The 21,917-nt window shown below is 45.6% G+C and overlaps 1 protein-coding gene across 1 annotated transcript in view; it reads left to right on the top strand.

Annotated features, from left to right (window-relative positions):
* Positions 1-327: 327 nt before the first annotated feature.
* The window catches only part of pik3ap1 (phosphoinositide-3-kinase adaptor protein 1), a 78,609-nt gene continuing 57,019 nt past the window's right edge, over positions 328-21,917 (top strand). The window contains exons 1-6 of the mRNA XM_034185179.1: positions 328-566; positions 4,599-5,012; positions 16,889-17,076; positions 18,754-18,898; positions 18,997-19,139; positions 20,702-20,834. Coding sequence (XP_034041070.1) covers positions 539-566; positions 4,599-5,012; positions 16,889-17,076; positions 18,754-18,898; positions 18,997-19,139; positions 20,702-20,834 — 1,051 coding nt within the window. The 5' untranslated portion in view covers positions 328-538. The remainder of the gene's footprint in view (positions 567-4,598; positions 5,013-16,888; positions 17,077-18,753; positions 18,899-18,996; positions 19,140-20,701; positions 20,835-21,917) is intronic.

Genomic DNA, 21,917 nt, shown 5'->3' with positions numbered 1-21,917 from the left:
AGCAAGTGAAAAAAGCAGCTACAAAGTATTTTTTTTTTTTTTTAATTCACGCTTTATGTCTGCCACTGCTTTTGACATTAAATGTGGTTTGGTGAAACAGTGCCCCTAGCTGTCCTTCAGCGTCTTCATGAACAGACAAACAGGACTGTTGACCCTCAGCTACAAGTTCCTTTTCACTTTTCATTGTGAATAATTAACCGTCATATCCTTAGCTTTTGGATTAATGAGTCCCGCTGACACACTTCTCAGGGTGAGAACAGAAGTGTTGCACACTCAGACATAATGTGGCGCATTTTCTTACTTCTTCAACTGTTTCAGGAAGTGGGGCAGAACCACCAAAATCAGGAAACTAAGTGTTGCTATTAATACACGAGAGCAAAGGACTGTAGATGCTAAAAATTTCAGTCCATCGAAGAGGAACAAGTAAATGTGAGAAACTAAAAGGAGGTTTTTGGGCAAATGAAGCTCTTTATCAGGTGATTCTTTTTTTTTTTTTTTTTTTTTTTGAAGGGGGGCAATTTTTCCAGACTTCACAGCCATGGAAGAAACGGCATCAAGTGAAACAGGTAAAAGCAGCTCTACTGCAAATGAGTTTATTGCGCTGAAAGTGTCCCTGCTTCAGAAGAACAGGTTAAAGATTAAACTTCAGGAATCGCTTTTATATATGTTTTTAATAATACTATCAGGTCCAAATGTATTTGGACACTGGCATCATTTTGGGTCCTTTTGCCTCTGTTCTACAATCAGCGTGAGCTTGTAATGTAAACAGTTAGCTTCAGTTCAGAGGGTTTTACAAAATATCACATTAACCACGTTATTACACACAGTCAAGAGCAACTGGATAAAGTAATATCATACTTAACAACTAAATCATCAGCTTTACAGCCAGTTTTCTTTAAACAAGTCAGGGGATGGATACATGTACATGTAAGTTGATGTGGCGACAGGTGTGAGACATTTCTGCCCATACCCAATGAGCAATGAGTACGAGACCCTTCACACACTGAGCGGCCATGATAGAAACATGAGTGTTAAAAGACATAAAATATTAGCTCACACCAGCAGCCGAGTCACCATTATCACAACTGAGCAGGATGTGCTTAGTGTGTCAGAGTGTCTCACACTCAGTACAAACATGGTATATGTTCCACATTCCGCCAGTTCAGTCCTGAAGAAATATAAGCATCAGACTACTGTATGGTACCATGAAACTGTGACTGGTGTTCTAACAGACAAACGTTGCTCTATGCAGAGTTTATCCAGTCACAGCCACAGAAGCCTATAAATCCTTCAGTGTTGTTTTGGTGGCTTCCCTCACTCGTCTCCTTACATGGTGATTCAGTTTTTGAGAACTGCATGCTCCAGACCGATTTCACATGGTCCCATACAGTTTGTATTTCTGAATGATTGAGGCAAATGAGGGCAGCACAGTGGCTTAGTGGTGTGAAGTTAGCATGTTCTCCCGTGTTTGTGTGGTTTCTCTCCACATAGTAAATGTTGCAGAGTAAAATTTACTCTGCTGGGATGACATTTGATCCCAGTCCAAATAGAGTTAAATATACGCTATCACAGTGCTAAATCAACTCTATCACAGTGTAAAATCAACTCTTATTGGAGTAGAAATACTTGATTTGATAAGATGGTAGATTATTTCACTCTATATAATTAACCTCTGATTAAGAGGTTAATTTATTTAAGATTTTATTTAAGATATTTAATTAAGAGGTCACAGATTAAGAGTGTATTTTACTCTATTTACGAGGTCTATTAGAAAAGTATCCGACCTTATTATTTTTTTCAAAAATCATATGGATTTGAATCACATGTGATTGCGTCAGACAAGCTTGAACCTTCATGCGCATGCGTGAGTTTTTTCACGCCTGTCGGTTGCGTCATTCGCCTGTGAGCAGGCTTTGAGTGAGGAGTGGTCCACCCCCTCGTCGTTGTTTCATTGCCAGGAAATGGCGGAATGATTTGGGCTTTTTTTCCATCAGAATTTTTTCAGAAACTGTTAGAGACTGGCAGATGGAAACCATTAGAAAAATTTATCTGGCTTTCGGTGAAAATGGTACAGGCTTGGTAGAGAATAAGGAGTGTTACTGTCACTTTAAGGACGGCCCCCAGCGGCTGTGGGGCGCGCCGCGCTCCGAAGCCGCCATCGACAGGCTGAACAACCATTTCATTTCTAAACGGATGGCTGTCTGGATCCGTGACCATCGTGTGCCATTTCTCTGGTTATCACAAGAGCTGGACATCAACCATTTTCCGGCAGATTTCACTTTTAACAAGAGATTTTGCCATGGAAAGCCGAGCCGAGGCTTCGCGCGTCACGATGGATTCGCTACTGGAGCGAAACAAAACCACCTCCGTTTTGGTCTCACAGGACGGCTTTGAGAAGGCGTTCAGACGGCTGTCGGTGGTTTTTCCATCGAGTGATTATCCCAGAAATTGTGGATGTGCCTGGACATGCCAGAACATGTCCCGTGAGGCTTCATCACGGCGTTGCTTTGCGCCATGCGGCACCGCCGCAACGCGCGGAATTCCTCCGCACGTCTGTTTCAATGTGCCGAAAAAGTGCTGATGTCCACGTCTTTTCACAATTCCTGTGCTAGTCAGACGATGTCCCGGATAAAACACAGCGTCCAGTTTGGAAATGAACGGCACATTCCACTGTTACAGGAGTTTTTGTCATGGAAAGAGGAGCAGAGGCTTCGCGCGTCGCGGCGGTGCCGCATGGCACACAGCAACGCCGTGATGAAGCCTCACGGGACATGTTCTGGCATGTCCAGGCACATCCACAATTTCTGGGATAATCACTCGATGGAAAAACCACCAACAGCTGTCTGAACGCCATCTCAAAGCCGTCCTGTGAGACCAAAACAGAGGTGGTTTTGTCTCGCTCCAGTAGCGAATCCATTGTGATGTGCGAAGCCTCCGCTCGGCTTTCCATGACAAAATCTCTTCTTAAAAGTGAAATCTGCCAGAAAATGGGTGATGTCCAGCTCTTGTGATAACCAGAGAAATGGCACACGATGGTCACGGATCCAGACAGCCATCCATTTAGAAATGAAATGGTCGCTCAGCCTGTCGATGGCGGCTTCGGAGTGCAGCGCACCCCACAGCCGCTGGGGGCTGTCCTTAAAGCGACAGTAACACTCCTTATTCTCTGTGAAGCCCGTAACATTTTCACCGAAAGCCAGATAAATTTTTCTAATGGTTTCCAGCTGCCAGTCTCTAACAGTTTCTGAAAAAATTCTGATGGAAAAAAAGCCCAAATCATTCCGCCATTTCCTGGCAATGAAACAACGACGAGGGGGTGGACCACTCCTCACTCAAAGCCTGCTCACAGGTGAGTGACGCAACTGACAGGCGTGAAAAAACTCACGCATGCGCACGAAGGTTCAAGCTTGTCTGACACAATCACACGTGATTCAAATCCATATGGTTTTTGAAAAAAATAATAAGGTCGGATACTTTTCTAATAGACCTCGTAGACTAGGACCAAATGTTATCCTGGCAGAGTATATTTTACTCTGCAAAATTTACTGTGCAGGTGCTCCGGCTTTCTCCCACATCCAAAGACATGCGTCTTAGGTGGACTGGAAACTTTAAATTGTCCGTAGGTGTGAACATGTGGCTCTGTGACAGACTGGCGTCCTGTCCAGGGTGTACCCCGCCTCACACCCTATGACTGCTGGGATGGGCTTCAACCCCCCTTTGACCCTTAACTGGATTAACTGGATTATAGAAAATGAATGGATGATGTAAATGAATCTCAAGACATATTTAATGACTTGGAATTGTTCACGTATTCAACCTTTGACAAACGGTAAGAACTCCTAAACAGTTAATGCAAAAAAAAAAAAATGTTTATTGGACTTTTTAAAATGAATTAAAACTGAAAGTCTACACGGCAACTACGTGTTGTTTGGTTCATTTTAACTCCACTGTGTCACTGCTTATGAACAGCGAGGTTGATTTGGTAACAGTTTGGTAACAGTGATCTCGAGCATGTCACTCTTCTCGTGCTGTTAAAACTCACCTGGTAGAATTTCTTCCTCACACTTTTAATCCTGTGAAACTTAAACCATTAAAAACAAAACAATAACATAAAAAATGACCTTTCTGGCCGATGAAGTGGTAAAGCTGAAATATCCATGTCAGGTTTCCTTCCCAGTTAGCATGTAGAGAGATGAAGTTGGCCTGATTAAATACTGTAATGAGTCAAACTAAATCACTGTGACTGGTGTTGACACAGTGCCGTGTTTGCACAACTCCACGTTGGCTCCACGCTGAAATATCAAACAGATCGGGCATTTGTTCTCTAACCACACTCACCTAGACATTCCACAGTTGAGATAGTGGTGGAGCATTCTCACCGCAAACACGACACAACGTGGAAACTAACACATAATATCCCCAGTGTCACACTGTTAGTGGGACCTTTCAGCTGGAAATAGGATTCTGATTGATTTTACAGTGGTCACTGATGTTTGGGTGAGGTTTGTTTTTCCAGGTGTGTGCGTGTTTTGGTCAGACAGTCCTGATGTTTTTGAGGACGTCTTGCTAATCATGCAGTGATATCTTCTGTTTTTCAGATGGTTCCGTGTACGAGCTGATAATTCTTCACACTTCTGAGGCACAGGAATGGGCAACATATTTGCGGCAGATGTTGAAAGCGTCTCAGATGTTTCGCAAAAGGTCTATTTTGTTGTACGCAGTGGGTCCGGAAGATCAGCTCCACGGGTACAACTTTGAGAATTTCCAAAGCAGCAAATGCATTGTGCTGATCCTCACCAGTGCATTTCTGGACATTCTTGGTGACCCCAAAATGCAGGGAGCGCTGCAGAGTCTCCTGCATCCTCCGCACAGGGTGGTGGCGCTGTTGTGTGGCGTGTCTGAGGACGACGTGGTGACCGACGGTTTTGAGGACTGGCCCAGCTGGAGAAAGCTCTACACTGAAGACGAGCCTTCTCTTTACGTCTCAATCATCCTGGAGTCCATGAATGACAGTAAATCCCATTTTAGCATCAAACACAATACAATCTGTTGCTCTCAATCATGACATTTTATAACATGTCTCACAACACTGAGGTATAGTGCTACAGGTATACACTTAGGTCCATAAATACTGACAGCAGAGAGATGTAGGAAGTCTGGCTTTGTATTCTCATTTCTCTTAAGATGAAAGAAGCAGAATAAAAAACAAAACAAAAAGCTATCTCACAAGAGATCATAAAACCTCTTCCCTCTTGGCAGAGGTGATACAGTGCATCCAGAAGGTAATCACTTTTTCCAGACTTTATGTTACAGCCTGATTCTAAAATGGAGTAAATTAATTTTCCCCTCACAATTCTACTCACAGCACCCCATAATGACAACATGAAAAAAGTTTTTTTTTATTTTGTAATTTTTACAAATTTATTAAAATAAAAAAAATGAAGAAATCATATGTACATAAGAATTCACACCCTTTGCTCAATACTTTGTCGATGCACCTTTGGCAGCAATTACTGCCTTGTGTTCTTGAATATGATGCCACAAGCTTGGTGCACCTATCTTTGGGCAGTTTTGCCCATTCCTCTTTGCAGAACCTTTCAAGCTCCATCAGGTTGGATGGGGAGCGTCGGTGCACAGCCATTTTCAGATCTCTCCAGAGATGTTCAGTCAGATTCAGTTGTGGGCTCTGACTGGGCCACTCAACGACATTCACAGAGTTGTCCTGAAGCCACTCCTTTTATATCTTGGCTGTGTGCTTAGGGTTATTGTCCTGCTGAAAGATAAACTGTTGCCCCAGTCTGAGGTCAACAGCGCTCTGGAGCAGGTTTTCATCCAGGATGTCTCTGTACATTGCTGCATTCATCTTTCCCTCAATCCTGACTCGTCTCCCAGCTCCTGCCGCTGAAAAACATCCCCACAGCGTAATGCTGCCACCACCATGCTTCACTGTAGGGATGGTGCCTGGTTTCCTCCAAACATGATGTTAGGCATTCACTCCAGAGAGTTCAATCTTTGTCTCACCAGACCAGTGAATTTTGTTTCTTATGGTCGGTGAGTCCTTTAGGTGCCCTTTGACAAACTCCAGGTGGTGCCATGTGCCTTTTACTAATGAGTGGCTTCAGTTTGGCCACTCTACCAAGCAGGCCTGATTGGTGGATTGCTACATAGACTGTCCTTCTGTAAGGTTCTCCTCTCTTCACAGAGGAATGCTGGAGCTCTGACAGAGTGACCGTTGGGTTATTGGTCACCTCCCTGACTAACGCTCTTCTCCCCCAATGGTCAGCTCTAGGAAGAGTCCTGGTGGATCTGAACTTCTTCCATTTATGGATGATGGAGACCACTGTGCTCATTGGGACCTTCAAAGCAGCAGAAATGTTTCTGTCCCCTTCCCCAGATTTGTGCCTTGAGACAATCCTGTCTCAGAGGTCTACAGACAATTCCTTTGACTTCACGCTTGGTTTGTGCGCTGACTGTCAACTGTGGGACCTTAAATGTAGACAGGTGTGTGTCTTTCCAAATCATGTCCAATCAACTGAATTTACCCAAGGTGGACTCCAATTAAGCTGTAGAAACATCTCAAGGATGATCAGTGGAAATAGGATGTACCTGAGCTCAATTCTGAGCTTCATGGCAAAAACTGTGAATACTTGCATACAGTAAATGTAATTTCTTAGTTTTTTATTTGTGATAAATTTGCAAAGAGCTAAAATACATAAATAAAACAACTTTTTTCACATTGACATTATAGGGTGTTGTGTGTAGAATTTTGAGGGAGAAAAATTAATTTCATCCATTTTGTTATAAGGGTAGAACATAAATATTGCAGATCTATACTTAAAAATATTAGTGCAACACTTCTGTTTTTGTTCCTGTTTTTCTTGCATTGAATTAAAATATATAAGAAGCTCTACCAAAGGTGTATTTCTCTCAAAATGTGGGTATAAATTTCTTGAAATCCATGTTAGTCTGCACTTCACCTTTACCAAGATATCCCAGACACCTGGAAGGTGTGGCATATCAAGATGCTGATTAAACAGCATGATTATTGCACAAGTGTACTATGGACAGGTCACAGGAAAAGGCCACTCTAAAATGTGTAGTTTTATGATACAACACAATGGCAAAGATGTCACAAGAGTTGAAAGAGCGTGCAATTGGCATGTTGACTCCAAGAATGCCCACCATAGTTGTTGCCCATAACGTAAGTGTTCATTTCACAGTTCATTTCAAGTCACCTTCAGTGTTGCCCAACTAGTTTTACAACTGTAGACCACCAGTAACCACACCAACCCGACTACCACCATCTAGTTTCTTCATTTAATGAAGATATTTTTTCAAGAACAACTGAACATTGTCGAGTGCCCTTTTATTATGACCAGTTCAAATAACATCTGTGCAATAATCATGCTGTTTAATTAGCATCTTGATGGATTTGTGAACAAAATTTGAGGAAAATAAATGTTTTGAGTGCACAGAAGAAGTCTAAAATCAGTTACTGCAACTCATAAAAAATGAGAGTAAAGATGACTGCTGCGGTTTGATTTTTGTTGGTATCATTTGCAGCCAAACACAGTAACACAATCACCATGGTGTTACACAGATTACGTTTCAGATTATAAGCAGTTTCTTCTGATTCCTTCTTGTCATTCTGACACCAGTGGACCTTTAATGCTTATTTCCACTTGAACTGAAATCCATAATTCATACTATATCAGCTCTTGTAATTCTGATGTTATGTAGGAATAAAGGATGAGGTCATTTATACGGAAAAAAGTCACTGTTTTTCCTCAGACTCCTGACCTGGTATCAGATTCAGAGCTCTTAAAATACAGATTAAGTGGGATCCGTTGTTTGACATGTAATACAATAACTTTGTAAAAGGTGAGACTGTAGCTGTGTTGTAAGCAAAGCACTTTTCAGATATCTGTATTTGAAAGAATAATCTTAGAGAGCAATAGAATAGAATAGAGCCTTTATTGTTACTGTACCTTTATACATACAGTGATCAGTGGGATACAGAGATACACTAAGTGTCATTTTTGCAAGTCGCTTGGTTCTTTCCCCTTCTTGTTTAAAAAGACATTTCTCATACCCTGGTGTCCATTGTCATGTTTCTTTGTCATGTTGCTTTCCATCTCTAAATCATGATTTCAGAGCCCACATATCTGAAATGTGGGAGGAGACGAATACAAAAGTGAGACCTGACATAAACTTGATGAAATGTCAGATCTCTGTCCTTGCTGGGTAGACCGTTTTACATATACCTAATCAGTTCTATGTAGAAACCAGCCTTTTTTGTCATCAGATAGATATTTTTGTTGGATTTAGATAATGCTTTCTTGTTTCTGGGGTTTACATTTTATGGTAAACCCTCCTTAATTGAGAGACACCTGGGAAGAGTTTATGAATCCATGACGTTGCTGGACAGAGGCATTTAACAATGCTGATATGTTTGGTGGAGAATCAAGGTCCAAGTCCTTATGGTCTAAGTGCTTCCTGTCTTAGGCTAGTATCTCACTGATGCACAACTGGTGGAGAGGAGGCAGAGAGGCAACACTGCGCAAAAACAGGCAAAAAGGCAGTAACTTTCTCATGTGATTTACAACCCCAATTGTAATGAAGTTGGGACGTTGTGTAAAATGTTAATGAAAACAGAATTTGATGATTTGCAAATCCTCTTCAGCCTATATTCAATTGAATACACCACAAAGACAAGATATTTAATGTTCAAACTGATAAACTTTATTGTTTTTGTGCAAATATTTGCTAATTTTGAAATGGATGCCTGCAACACATTTCAAAAAAGCTGGGACAGTGGTATATTTACCACTGTGTTACATCACCTTTCCTTCTAACAACACTCAATAAGCGTTTGGGAACTGAGGACACTAATTGTTGAAGCTTTATAGGTGGAATTCTTTCCCATTCTTGCTTGATGTATGACTTCAGTTGTTCAACAGTCCGGGGTCTCCGTTGTTGTATTTTGCGCTTCATAATGTGTCACACATTTTCAATGGGCGACAGGTCTGGACTGCAGGCAGGCCAGTCTAGTACCCGAACTCTTTTACTACGAAGCCACGCTGTTGGAACACGTGCAGAATGTGGCTTGGCATTGTCTTGCTGAAATAATCAGGGACGTCCCTGAAAAAGACATTGCTTGGATGGCAGCATGTGTTGTTCCAAAACCTGGATGTACCTTTCAGCATTGATGGTACCATCACAGATGTGTAAGTTGCCCATGCCATGGACACTAACACACACCCATACCATCACAGATGGTGGCTTTTGAATTTTGCGCTGGTAACAATCTGGATGGTCTTTTTCCTCTTTTGTCTGGAGGACACGACGTCCATGATTTCCAAAAACAATTTGAACTGTGGACTCATCAGACCGCAGCACACTTTTCCACTTTGCGGCTGTCCATTTCAAATGAACTTCGCCCCGGAGAAGGCAGCGGTGTTTCTGGATGTTGTTAATGTATGGCTTTTGCTTTGCATGGTGGAGTTTTAACTTGCACTTGTAGATGTAGCAACGAACTGTATTAACTGACAATGGTTTTCTGAAGTGTTCCTGAGCCCACGCAGTAAGATCCTTTACACAATGATGTCGGTTTTTAATGCAGTGCCGGCTGAGGGATCGAAGGTCATGGGCATTCAATGTATTACATGTAGAAAGTTCTCCAGATTCTCTGAATCTTCTGATTATATTATGGACTGTAGATGATGGAATCCCTAAATTCCTTGTAACTGAACGTTGAGAAACATTGTTCTTAAACTGCTGGACTATTTTTTAATGCAGTTGTTCACAAAGTGGTGATCCTCGTCCCATCTTTGCTTGTGAACCACTGAGCCTTTTGGGGATGTTTGTTTTATACCCAATCATGACACTCACAATTAGTGTCCTCCAGCCCAGTCACACTTTTTTTTGTTCATGCTCCCGTGACAAAATGAGTCAAATTTTTGTGACAGGGTTTTTTTTTAACTCACTATTACTAACCCCACTCCTACCCCCAACCCTAACCTTAAACATAACCTATTATTACTCCTTCCCCCCACCCTAACCATAACCATCCCGCTTCACTTTTAATTTCATGCAGCCATCACAGAATGAATTAGAATGAATTTGTGCTGTCATGATGAAAATGAGGTGCTTTTCGTCACAAATCACAAACCAATAGATTAATGTATATTTTGTGCTGCTGAAGCACGACTTGCCATGAGACTGGGTTGTGTCCTCAGTTCCCAAACACTTATTGAGTGTTGGTAGAAGGAAAGGTGATGTAACACAGTGGTAAACATGCCACTATCCCAGCTTTTTTGAAACTTGATGCAGGCATCCATTTCAAAATGAGCAAATATTTGCATAAAAACAAAAATCAGTTTGAACATTAAATATCTTGTTTTTGTGGTGTATTCAGTTGAATATAGGTTGAAAAGGATTTGCAAATCATTGTATTCTGTTTTTATTTACATTTCACACAACGTCCCAACTTCATTGGAATTGGGGTTGTCGTGGTTGGCACTGTCTTGTCAGAATGTGACCTTCTGACTTCTTAAAATAGGTCAAGGTTAGCCATTTTTGAACTTGTCCACGGTCTGTGTCTGAATGTTCCCTGTTAATTTGAAGACCCTGGCAGTAATAGGACTGGACTTATGCTGAACTGTTGTGTGGGCCGCTGAAGAGGAGGTACTGCTGGCCCACCACCACCAGAGGGCACCCTGCCTGGAGTGCGGGCTCCAGGCACAAGAGGGCGCTGCCGCCTCACAGGAGCAGCCGGGGTGACAGCTGTCACTTATCACCCACGACAGGTGTCACCAATCATCTGATCTTCAGTTGTATATCAGCAAGACGACATCTCCACCTCTTTTCCGAGATATCGCTCTACCTAGAAGGTAACGTACTCAGCTGACTGTGTTTTTGACAGTAACCCTTTATTACTTTTGTGTGTTGAATAGCAGACATTCTTCCAACGAGAGGTGGAGGTGGTTTTCTCTCCATACGGATTGCTGGGTGCGAACGCACCCACATTTAACTGTTTTTGTTCCTCGCCAGCAGTACCAGATCCGACACACGGAGGCAGTGGCCACCTGGGAGTTCGGGACTTGGCGGCTCCAGTATTCCCGGGGTTCGGTGGCGGAGGAAATCGTGTGGTTCCGGTTCTGCTTTGGACAGACGTCTCTTATCTTCGAGCCTGCCCACTTGACACATTCTTGTGAATTGACCTCTTTGTCTATTGTTGTGATCCGTTGTGTTTGTTGTGCCTATTCACAACAGTAAAGTGTTGTTATTTGACTTCCTCCATTGTCCGTTCATTTGCGCCCCCTGTTGTGGGTCCGTGTTCCTACACTTTCACAACAGGATATCTCGGCCAACGTCATGGACCCCGAGGGGCGTCAACCGGCTGTTGAACGGCCAATGGAAGAGCAGGGCGCACAGGCATCTGTAGGAGGCATGATCAGTGAGTTGCAGCGAATCCTCACCGCTTTTACGGCTCGGTTGGCTCTAATGACCGAGCAGAACGTCCTCCTTAACCGCAGGGTGGAGGCTCTCGCCACGCAGGTGGAAGCGCGCCCTCAGGGCGCTGCTGCGGCTCCCCCTCCTGTCGATCCTGTGCGCAACAGTGACGTTCCACAGGTCGTTCAACGACCCCTCCCACCTTCCCCTGAAGCATACATAAGCCCTCCGGAGCCGTACGGGGGTTGTGTGGAGACGTGCGCGGACTTTCTTATGCAATGTTCGCTCGTCTTCGCACAACGTCCCGTTATGTACGCGACTGATGCTAGTAAGATAGCTTATGTGATTAATCTGCTTCGCGGTAAGGCACGCGCTTGGGCTACAGCGCTCTGGGAGCAAAACTCACGGCTCCTTCTGATGTATGATGGGTTTGTGAGGGGATTCAGAACAGTGTTCGATCACCCAAATAGAGGAGAAATCGCTTCAGCCGTGCTGCTGTCAATGAGACAGGGGCGACGGAGCGCAGCTGCTTATGCAGTCGACTTCCGCATCGTGGCTGCGAGGTCCGGCTGGAATAGCACTGCCCTCCGTGCCGCCTTCGTAAACGGACTATCGTTGGTCCTGAAGGAGCACCTGGTGGCTAAGGACAAACCGCGGGATTTGGACGGGCTTATTGATCTCGTTATACGATTAGACAATCGGTTAGAGGAACGCCGTTGGGAGCGAGGCGAAGGACGTGACCGGATACGCGCCGCCCCTCTCCCTTCCGGGTTCGAAAAGGGGCCGCCCTCCCCACGCTCCACAGCCGCAGCGCTTTGTGGGGCAACAGCTCCCCCTGTTGACGTTGTTAGGGAAACGCACAGGGCCAAAATGGGGAGGCTGATCCGTGGAGAGTGTTTACTCTGCAGCTCAACAGAGCACACACAGAGAGACTGCCCCAAACGGCCAAAACGTCAACACTCGCCCTTAGAGACTGGGCTAAGGGGGGGTCAAGACATTCAAGTGAGACGCACACAAATTGCCACACGACTCCCAGTCACAATCCTGAGCGGGGATTTAACCCTTCAAGCCCGAGCACTGGTGGACACGGGGTCAGAAGGGAATCTGCTAGACAGCAGATGGGCAAAGGAGGTAGGGCTCCCTCTGGTGGCGCTTCCTTTGCCATTGCAGGTGCGGGCACTAGATGGCACCCTACTCCCTTTACTCACACACAAGACACAACCGGTAACTCTGGTGGTGTCTGGAAACCACCGGGAGGAGATTGAGTTTTTTGTAACTCCTTCTACCTCCCACATGATTTTGGGCATCCCATGGATGTTAAAGCACAATCCCCGGATCGATTGGCCGTCTGGGGTGGTGGTTCAGTGGAGTGAAACCTGCCATCGGGGGTGTTTAGGATCCTCGGTTCCTCCCGGTTCCCAGGCTAAGGAGGAGGTCAAAGTCCCTCCCAATCTGACGGCAGTGCCGGTTGAGTACCACGATCTTGCTGACATCTTCAGCAAGGATCTGGCACTCACCCTTCCCCCGCACCGTCCGTACGATTGTGCCATTGATTTGGTTCCAGGCGCTGAGTTCCCGTCCAGCAGGCTGTACAACCTCTCACGACCTGAGCGCGAATCAATGGAGACCTACATCCGGGACTCATTAGCTGCCGGGCTGATCCAGAACTCCACCTCCCCGATGGGGGCAGGTTTCTTTTTTGTGGGCAAGAAAGATGGCGGACTTCGTCCATGTATTGATTACAGGGGGCTGAATGAGATTACGGTTCGCAACCGATACCCGTTGCCATTATTAGATTCCGTGTTCACCCCCCTGCATGGAGCCAAGATCTTTACTAAGCTGGATCTTAGAAATGCGTATCACCTGGTTCGGATCCGGAAGGGAGACGAATGGAAGACGGCATTCAACACCCCATTAGGTCACTTTGAGTACCTGGTCATGCCGTTCGGCCTTACCAACGCCCCCGCGACGTTCCAAGCCTTGGTTAACGACATCTTGCGGGACTTCCTGCACCGATTCGTCTTCGTATATCTGGACGATATTCTCATCTTTTCTCCGGATCCTGAGACCCATGTCCAGCATGTACGTCAGGTCCTGCAGCGGTTGTTAGAGAACCGGCTGTTTGTTAAGGGCGAGAAGTGTGAGTTTCACCGCACTTCTTTGTCCTTCCTGGGGTTTATCATCTCCCCCAACTCCGTCGCTCCTGATCCGGCCAAGGTTGCGGCGGTGAGAGACTGGCCCCAACCCACCAGCCGTAGGAAGCTGCAACAGTTCCTCGGCTTTGCGAATTTCTACAGGAGGTTCATTAAGGGCTACAGTCAGGTAGTTAGCCCCCTGACAGCCCTGACCTCTCCAAAAGTCCCCTTCACCTGGTCGGATCGGTGCGATGCCGCGTTCAAGGAGTTGAAACGGCGCTTCTCGTCTGCACCCGTTCTGGTGCAGCCTGATCCTAGTCGCCAGTTTGTGGTTGAAGTGGACGCCTCGGACTCAGGGATAGGAGCTGTGCTATCCCAGAGCGGAGAGACCAATAAGGTCCTTCACCCGTGTGCCTATTTCTCCCGCAGGTTGAACCCGGCCGAACGGAACTATGACGTCGGCAATCGAGAACTCCTTGCGGTGAAAGAGGCTCTTGAAGAGTGGAGACATCTGTTGGAGGGAACGTCCGTGCCGTTCACGATTTTCACTGACCACCGGAACCTGGAGTATATCAGGACCGCCAAGCGGCTGAACCCCAGGCAAGCCCGCTGGTCACTGTTCTTCGGCCATTTTGACTTCCGGATCACCTATCGCCCCGGGACCAAAAACCAGAGATCGGATGCCTTGTCCCGGGTGCATGAAGACGAAGTCAAAACGGAGTCGTCGGATCCACCGGAACCAATCATCCCGGAGTCCGCTATCGTGGCCACCCTCACCTGGGACATAGAGAAAACCGTCCGGGAGGCCCTGGCATGGAGTCCGGACCCCGGAACCGGGTCGAAGAACAAACTATAGGTCCCACCAGAGGCCAGAGCTGCAGTCCTGGACTTCTGTCACGGCTCCAAGTTCTCCTGTCATCCTGGGGTGCGAAGAACTGTGGCAGTTGTCCAGCAGCGCTTCTGGTGGGCGTCCCTGGAGGCCGACGTCCGGGATTATATCCAGGCCTGCACCACCTGCGCCACGGGCAAGGCTGACCACCGCAGGGCATCGGGACTGCTCCAGCCGCTGCCTGTGCCTCATCGCCCCTGGTCCCACATCGGCCTGGATTTTGTCACGGGCCTCCCACCGTCCCAGGGCAACACTACCATCCTCACGATAGTGGACCGATTCTCCAAGGCGGCCCACTTCGTGGCCCTCCCGAAGCTCCCGACTGCCCAGGAGACAGCGGACCTCCTGGTCCACCACGTCGTCCGGCTGCATGGGATTCCAACAGACATCGTCTCCGATCGCGGTCCCCAGTTCTCCTCGCAAGTCTGGAGGAGCTTCTGCCGGGAACTGGGGGCCACGGTGAGTCTCTCGTCCGGGTATCATCCTCAGACCAACGGGCAAGCAGAACGGGCCAATCAGGAAGTAGAACAGGCCCTACGCTGCGTGACGGCCGCGCACCCGGCGGCCTGGAGTACCCATTTGGCCTGGATCGAGTATGCCCATAACAGTCAGGTGTCTTCAGCCACCGGCCTCTCCCCTTTTGAGGTGTGTCTGGGGTACCAGCCCCCGCTGTTTCCGGTGGTTGAGGGAGAGGTCGGTGTGCCCTCGGTCCGGGCCCACCTGCGGAAGTGCCGTCGGGTGTGGTGCGCCGCCCGTTCTGCTTTGCTAAAGGCCCGGACGAGGGCAAGAGTCCATGCAGACCGTCGGCGGTCCCCGGCCCCTGCGTATCGACCAGGGCAGGAGTTATGGTTGTCGACGAAGGACATCCCCCTCAAAGTGGACTCCCCCAAACTGCAGGATCGTTACATCGGTCCCTTCAAGATCCTTAAGGTCATCAATCCGGCCGCAGTGAGGCTTCAGCTTCCGGCCTCACTGCGGATCCATCCTGTTTTCCATGTGTCCCGGTTAAAGCCACATCACACCTCACCCCTCTGTGCTCCGGGTCCGGCACCGCCTCCTGGCCGGATCATCGATGGCGAGCCGGCTTGGACAGTGCGCCGGCTCTTGGATGTCCGTAGGATGGGCCGGGGCTTCCAGTATCTGGTGGACTGGGAGGGGTACGGACCCGAAGAACGCTCCTGGGTGAAGAGGAGCTTCATCCTGGACCCGGCCCTCCTGGCCGATTTCTACCGCCGCCACCCGGACAAGCCTGGTCGGGCTCCAGGAGGCGCCCGTTGAGGGGGGGGGTCCTGTTGTGTGGGCCGCTGAAGAGGAGGTACCGCTGGCCCACCACCACCAGAGGGCACCCTGCCTGGAGTGCGGGCTCCAGGCACAAGAGGGCACTGCCGCCTCACAGGAGCAGCCGGGGTGACAGCTGTCACTTATCACCCACGACAGCTGTCACCAATCATCTGATCTTCAGTGGTATAACAGCAAGACGACATCTCCACCTCTTTGCCGAGATATCGCTCTACCTAGAAGGTAACGTACTCAGCTGACTGTGTTTTTGACAGTAACCCTTTATTACTTTTGTGTGTTGAATAGCAGACATTCTTCCAACGAGAGATGGAGGTGGTTTTCTCTCCATACGGATTGCTGGATGCGAACGCACCCACATTTAACTGTTTTTGTTCCTCACCAGCAGTACCAGATCCGACACGCGGAGGCAGTGGCCAACTGGGAGTTCGGGACTTGGCGGCTCCAGTATTCCCGGGGTTCGGTGGCGGAGGAAATCGTGTGGTTCCGGTTCTGCTTTGGACAGATGTCTCTTATCTTCGAGCCTGCCCACGTGACACATTCTTGTGAATTGACCTCTTTGTCTATTGTTGTGATCCGTTGTGTTTGTTGTGCCTATTCACAACAGTAAAGTGTTGTTATTTGACTTCCTCCATTGTCCGTTCATTTGCGCCACCTGTTGTGGGTCCGTGTTCCTACACTTTCACAACACTGAACACAGGCAGGTGGACAGACAGACAGACATAAGGCCTTCTCAATGCCGATGGCCATATTCTGGCCTCGGGTAATGAAAGAATGAGGGCGTTAGCATTAGACGCGTGACCTAGAAACAACTTTTCTGAAACTAGTCCAAGTATGTTTTGTGCCTTTTTAAAAAAGGGAGTGTTGTTGAGCTTTAAGTGCTGTGATGAACACAATGATCTCTGAATTTGTGAGAAAATGTCATCAAATGAAATCTTAGTTTGCTCTTCAATATTATTGTGAAACTTTCCACTCTGATATACTGTGGCAGTTCTTGCAAGAAGAAGAACTAGATTTAACTGTATTTCCTGATAGAAGCCACTTATCCAGAACTCAGATATGCAGTATTGTGTAAAGAACACTGTCATGACAATTAATCATTTTCATTTCTAAGGCAGACGACATGCAGATGAATGTGAAGAAACTGCTGCTCCAACAGTAGAGACAGTGCCTGAAGAAACCAAAGACACTGTCATGAGCCCAGAAAACCCTGTGAGAACAGAAAACTCAACAAGCAAGAAGACTGGTTTAGCCACACCTGTCAGCTGCCTGACTGTTCAACCTGACAGAGTTCTGTGTGGGGTAAGACTAGAACGTCTGGAGACTTGTAAAGATTACACTTTGTTTGTTAAGCCAGATTGTCTAGAAAACCTTTTCAGTGTTGTGAAATACTAACAAAACTAAACATGTTGCTGCTTTTCGTATACCATGGCGAAATATTCTAACTGATCCTGGAATTGATATAGCTTAAAGAAACTAAGACCACATATTGAGCTTAGCCCAGAGGAGTTTGTGGCATAACCAAACATCACTTACAACTCTTGTAGGTTGGAAGGGTCTGTAGAAGTGCCCAGCTTGTGAACTCTGACCACACACTCATTCTGGCTTTCCTCAAGATCCAGGTGAAATTGTCTTCTTAGTGTCCCAGATTTAATCTGGGTAGGCTTTAAGATCAGACTGTTTCACAGCACCAAATCACAACAAAGCTGTCACAAAGCGCTTTACAAGGGTAAGTTTCAACCTTACCAACCTCCCTGAGTAAGCACATAGGCGATAGTGGTAAGGAAAAACTCCCTCTGGCATTTTTGAGGAAGAAACCTCAAGCAGACCAGACTCAGAAGGGTGACCCACTGCTTGGGCCATTCTAGCAATCATAAACATTTTACAAAAAATTAACAAAATGCAAAATAAGCTATTTGTATAGAGTCCATCTCAGAGGCAGAACCCGTAGAGTGTCTAGTTCTTGATTAAATAATCATGTAATCATGATCACAATCACCTGCTGACATCACCTATTGGAAATACCATCATTATTTTATATTTTAATTTAATTCCTCACCTTAAATTGCCCCTGTTCCAACCTTTTTTTGTGGAATGTGTTGCAGGGCTGGAATACAGGAATGGATGTATATGAACAAATAAAATTAAGTTGGCCAGAAAAAAGATAAAATATCGGGTTCATCCCGTTTGCAATGAAATATAAGTCAAAGTCAATGTAAAGAATCGCTGCATGGTTTTTTTTTTATTATTATTATTTCATTTTCATTTTCCATACATCCCAACCTTTCCTGGCATGGGCTTGTAAATGAATAAAAGATTGTCAAACACGACACAACTGGAAAAACTGAAAAATCTCTCTGTTCCAGTATTCCTGTTGCAAAAACAAGGAATCGTCTGACAGAAAAGAGGTTCTGTTGTGTGTTAACATATCTAGAGAAAAGCTAAAAATGTTAATGTTTCTTCCCATATACAGCTTATTATAAATTCATAAATCCAAATCTTCAGTGTATTGCAAAAATGGCAGTGTTCTCATTTCAAATATCTGTCTCTATCTTTTTGTCTTTCTATCTGTCTGTCTGTCTGTTGTGAAATTATTGTCTTGAAAGTCTTGCACTATGGTATAATGTTGTGATTGATATGTACAACACTTAAAATAAGAAACACTTAAAACACTTAAAATAAGAAATTAACCCTTAAACAATCTAACACTTCTAAATCTAACAATCTAACACTTCTAAATCTTAAGTTGTTTTTTATTGATCTTAGTACGCTGCAAATTATTTGGTTCTTACCATACATGCTTATTTCTAGATTTAACAATCTTAAATCAAGACATCTTGTCAAGTGAAATTGTCTGTTCATGCAGAAATATCATTTCCCTCAGATTTACTGTTTTTATCTTGTTTTTAGACACCACTTTTTTGCAGTGTGACTTTGCCAAGAAAAATTAACATTAATTCAAAGTTTTCTTTATTTTAGGAGCACAAGAAGCTTTTTATTATCTTAACACACAAAGTGGATGATCAGTCAGTACCAGAGGTGGAGTTTTCCTGTGAGAATGGAACTCCAAATAGAGTCCCTGGCACTGTGGAGAATGAATACACCATATGTGTCACTGCTCCTGGTAAGTCTCCTTAGGAAGTCTTTTTCAGCTGTGGTTGATGGTGAGCTGATGGTGATGTTTTAAACTGGACACTGTTGCCTGTTTGTGTTTCCACATAGACATGCCTGCTGGAGTGGCATTACTCACTCTGCACACTCACCAACTGTGTGTCAGCTTAAAGCCTGTTACGTACTATACACACATGGAAGAAGTCAGTCATCATCTAACAAATGCTGTCGACCCCATCAACTTCATCTGCCAGGTGACGTGTAGTATGACACAGCTAACGGTAGTGATTCCTGTTTAGCAGCTGCAGTGCCAACGAGGACAATCTGATAATTGGTATGTGTGAATGTGCATTGACACCATTCAGGGCCCCTTCACACATAGTACAAATAAGTACAAATCAGGGCGAATCACGGCGAAACAACTCACATGAGTGAACCACGAAAACATCGAGCTGAAGTCGGGAGGGACATATGGTCAGGCAGGCGTGAACGATCCCGCTGCGACGGGAACACAGTGCGAGCAGCTGGAGCAAGTGTAACCACATCACGCAGCTGCTGTGAAAAAAAAATACATGCCACCCATTGGATTCGAACCTGCAATTTACAAAAGCTCTGATTGCCAGCCAGAAACTTTACCACTGCCCTTCCATCGCTGTCCTATAAAAGGTGTGGAAAAATGCCTGAAATCAACAAGGAGATAAACATATTTAAAAAAATAAAACCACACACCATAAAGAAACAACGCATTTATTGAATCCCTCTTATCAAGCAGACAAAACAAGTATGAACCATCTGTTCCTCTGAAGATGACCCATGGTCACAGACGTACAGTCATGAAATGACGAGTGGCGCAGTGTGCTCTTATCATGTACACATGTATTGACCTGGTGTGTCCAGCCAGCCCTGAACGCGCATCTGGCCCGAAACGCGTGTCCTGTGGACGGCACGCCACAGGACAGACACCGCGTCATGTGAAACAGAGCTCACGTGGGTGACGTGACATTCAGATCGCCATTATTATGATCTGATGGTCCGTTTCACCTGGGGTAACCTGCCAATGTGCGTGCCGTGTGCTCCCTCGCTGCTGCCCATTGCACCAGCGATATTTTTTTTGTATGTCCATATGAGGACAGCAAGCAGACACATGCGCCTCACAGTGGACAGTTGTTAGTTCATTTCCATCCAAACACGGTATGTGTTCCCATCTGTGACGTCCAGAACCAGAGATCTCAACAGCTGTGGCTGTCGACGGCAATTCCCCTCCAACGCTTCGTACACTTGTTGCTACAACTATTTGTGCACACCAGCGGCACATTCGCCACATGTGATGCGGATGGGGGGACGCAACACACGCGTCGCATGATTCACATGCACGGCACATGTGTTTCGCGGGGTTAGCTGACACTCTGGTATGCCACATGTACATGCTGTTTTGCAACGCTACACTCGTGGGGGCACTTAAATAAATTTCACAGCCAGCTCAAAAGTGATCGTCCGCTCACTGTTTTTGTGCTAACAGCATGAATGGCCACACATTTTGTGTCAAGCAAGCAGTGTTAGATGTTCGCGTGTGTCACCTGGAATTTGGCCGACACCTATCACAAGAGGGATCAAATGGGCTCTCACACGGCGCACTCTGTCTTTCAGCTGCTGGTGTGTGCAAATAGTTGTAGCAACAGGTGTACGAGGCATTGGAAGCAGCTCCGAGTTTACACGTATTGCATACGATTCCTGCTTCGTGCTCGGTTCAGCCACATTCATACTATATGTGAAGGGGCCCTAAGAAAGGTAGGGATAACTTATTTTGAACTTTCAGGCCTTCAACATAACAACCAACTCAAGAGAATCACTGGACAACATGTTGACTGAATCCCTAAAGTCCAGAATGCCGGCTAATGGATTTCAGCTGATTGGAATCAGGCAGATTGAAGAAGACAACATGGCAGCATGTGAGTACCGTACTTTGGTCACAGCTGTAATAAGGAATTTTTTGTAAATCACAAAGCAAATTGTCCAACACGGCACTTCGATGTGATCTTAGATAAGATTAGTTTAGATAGAACTTTACTGATCCCTTGGGAAGACTCCCTCAGGGAAATTGAGGTTCCAGCAGCATTGTATAGCAACACACAGGGTAAGAAGCACACAGAGTATCAAAAGTGAAAGTATAAAAGAAAAACAGTTTACAAATATAAATACACAATATAAATACCAGACATACTGATCTATACTGGTTTATTGGCTACTACTGTTGCTCTCATTCCCGTCCACTGTCTTCCTGTTACTTCTCCTCCCTCTGAGTGAGGAGTTGTACAGTCTGATGGCCTGAGGGACAAAGGAATTTTTCGGTCTGTTGGTCCTGCACTTTATGGGTTTAATGCCTGTAGATGTTGTGAGGGACTGGGTACAATATCTTTTAAATAGAAATATTATAGTTGTACAGCCAGTTTTAATATTTTCTGACTTAAAGTGTCCTCTGTCAGCAAAATCAACCCACACTGATAGAAAGAAACATGACTTTTAAATATGTGCAACCACAAATCAGAAAGTTTGGGACAATACGAAGAAGGCAAATAAAAATAACTGCAGTGATTCTTACATTTACTTTGTCTTCTATGTCATTGCAGACTGTATGGTCAATCTGTGTAAAGTAGGCAGCTCTCAAAAATTGAGTACCCAGTGAGGGAAACCACCAAGACACCCATGACAGCTCTGAAAGAATTATAGGTTTCTGTTGATGTGAGACAATTTGAATGGTGCACAATTTCCCTATTGCATCACCATTCACAGTTTCATGTTGGAATGGGGAATAGAAGGACTGCAAAAAAGGTAGACAAATCAAATATAGGCTCCTGTTTCCCATGTGCCTTCTGGCAAAAAGAAGCTGAAATTGTACATGTTCTTTTTAACAAAATCCTCCCCATACCACTTCACCATGAAGCTGTATAACTGGTGATGCAACTGACAAAAATTACATCCTGCACAGTTTCTCCAGCCACAACCACAGCTGTATGTAATTCCTTCAGAATTGT

This window comes from Thalassophryne amazonica, chromosome 13, assembly GCF_902500255.1.
Source record: "Thalassophryne amazonica chromosome 13, fThaAma1.1, whole genome shotgun sequence".
Lineage (NCBI taxonomy): Eukaryota > Metazoa > Chordata > Actinopteri > Batrachoidiformes > Batrachoididae > Thalassophryne > Thalassophryne amazonica.
The sequence above is the reverse complement of the archived record's forward strand: the minus strand, read 5'-3'. Positions and strand labels throughout refer to the sequence as shown.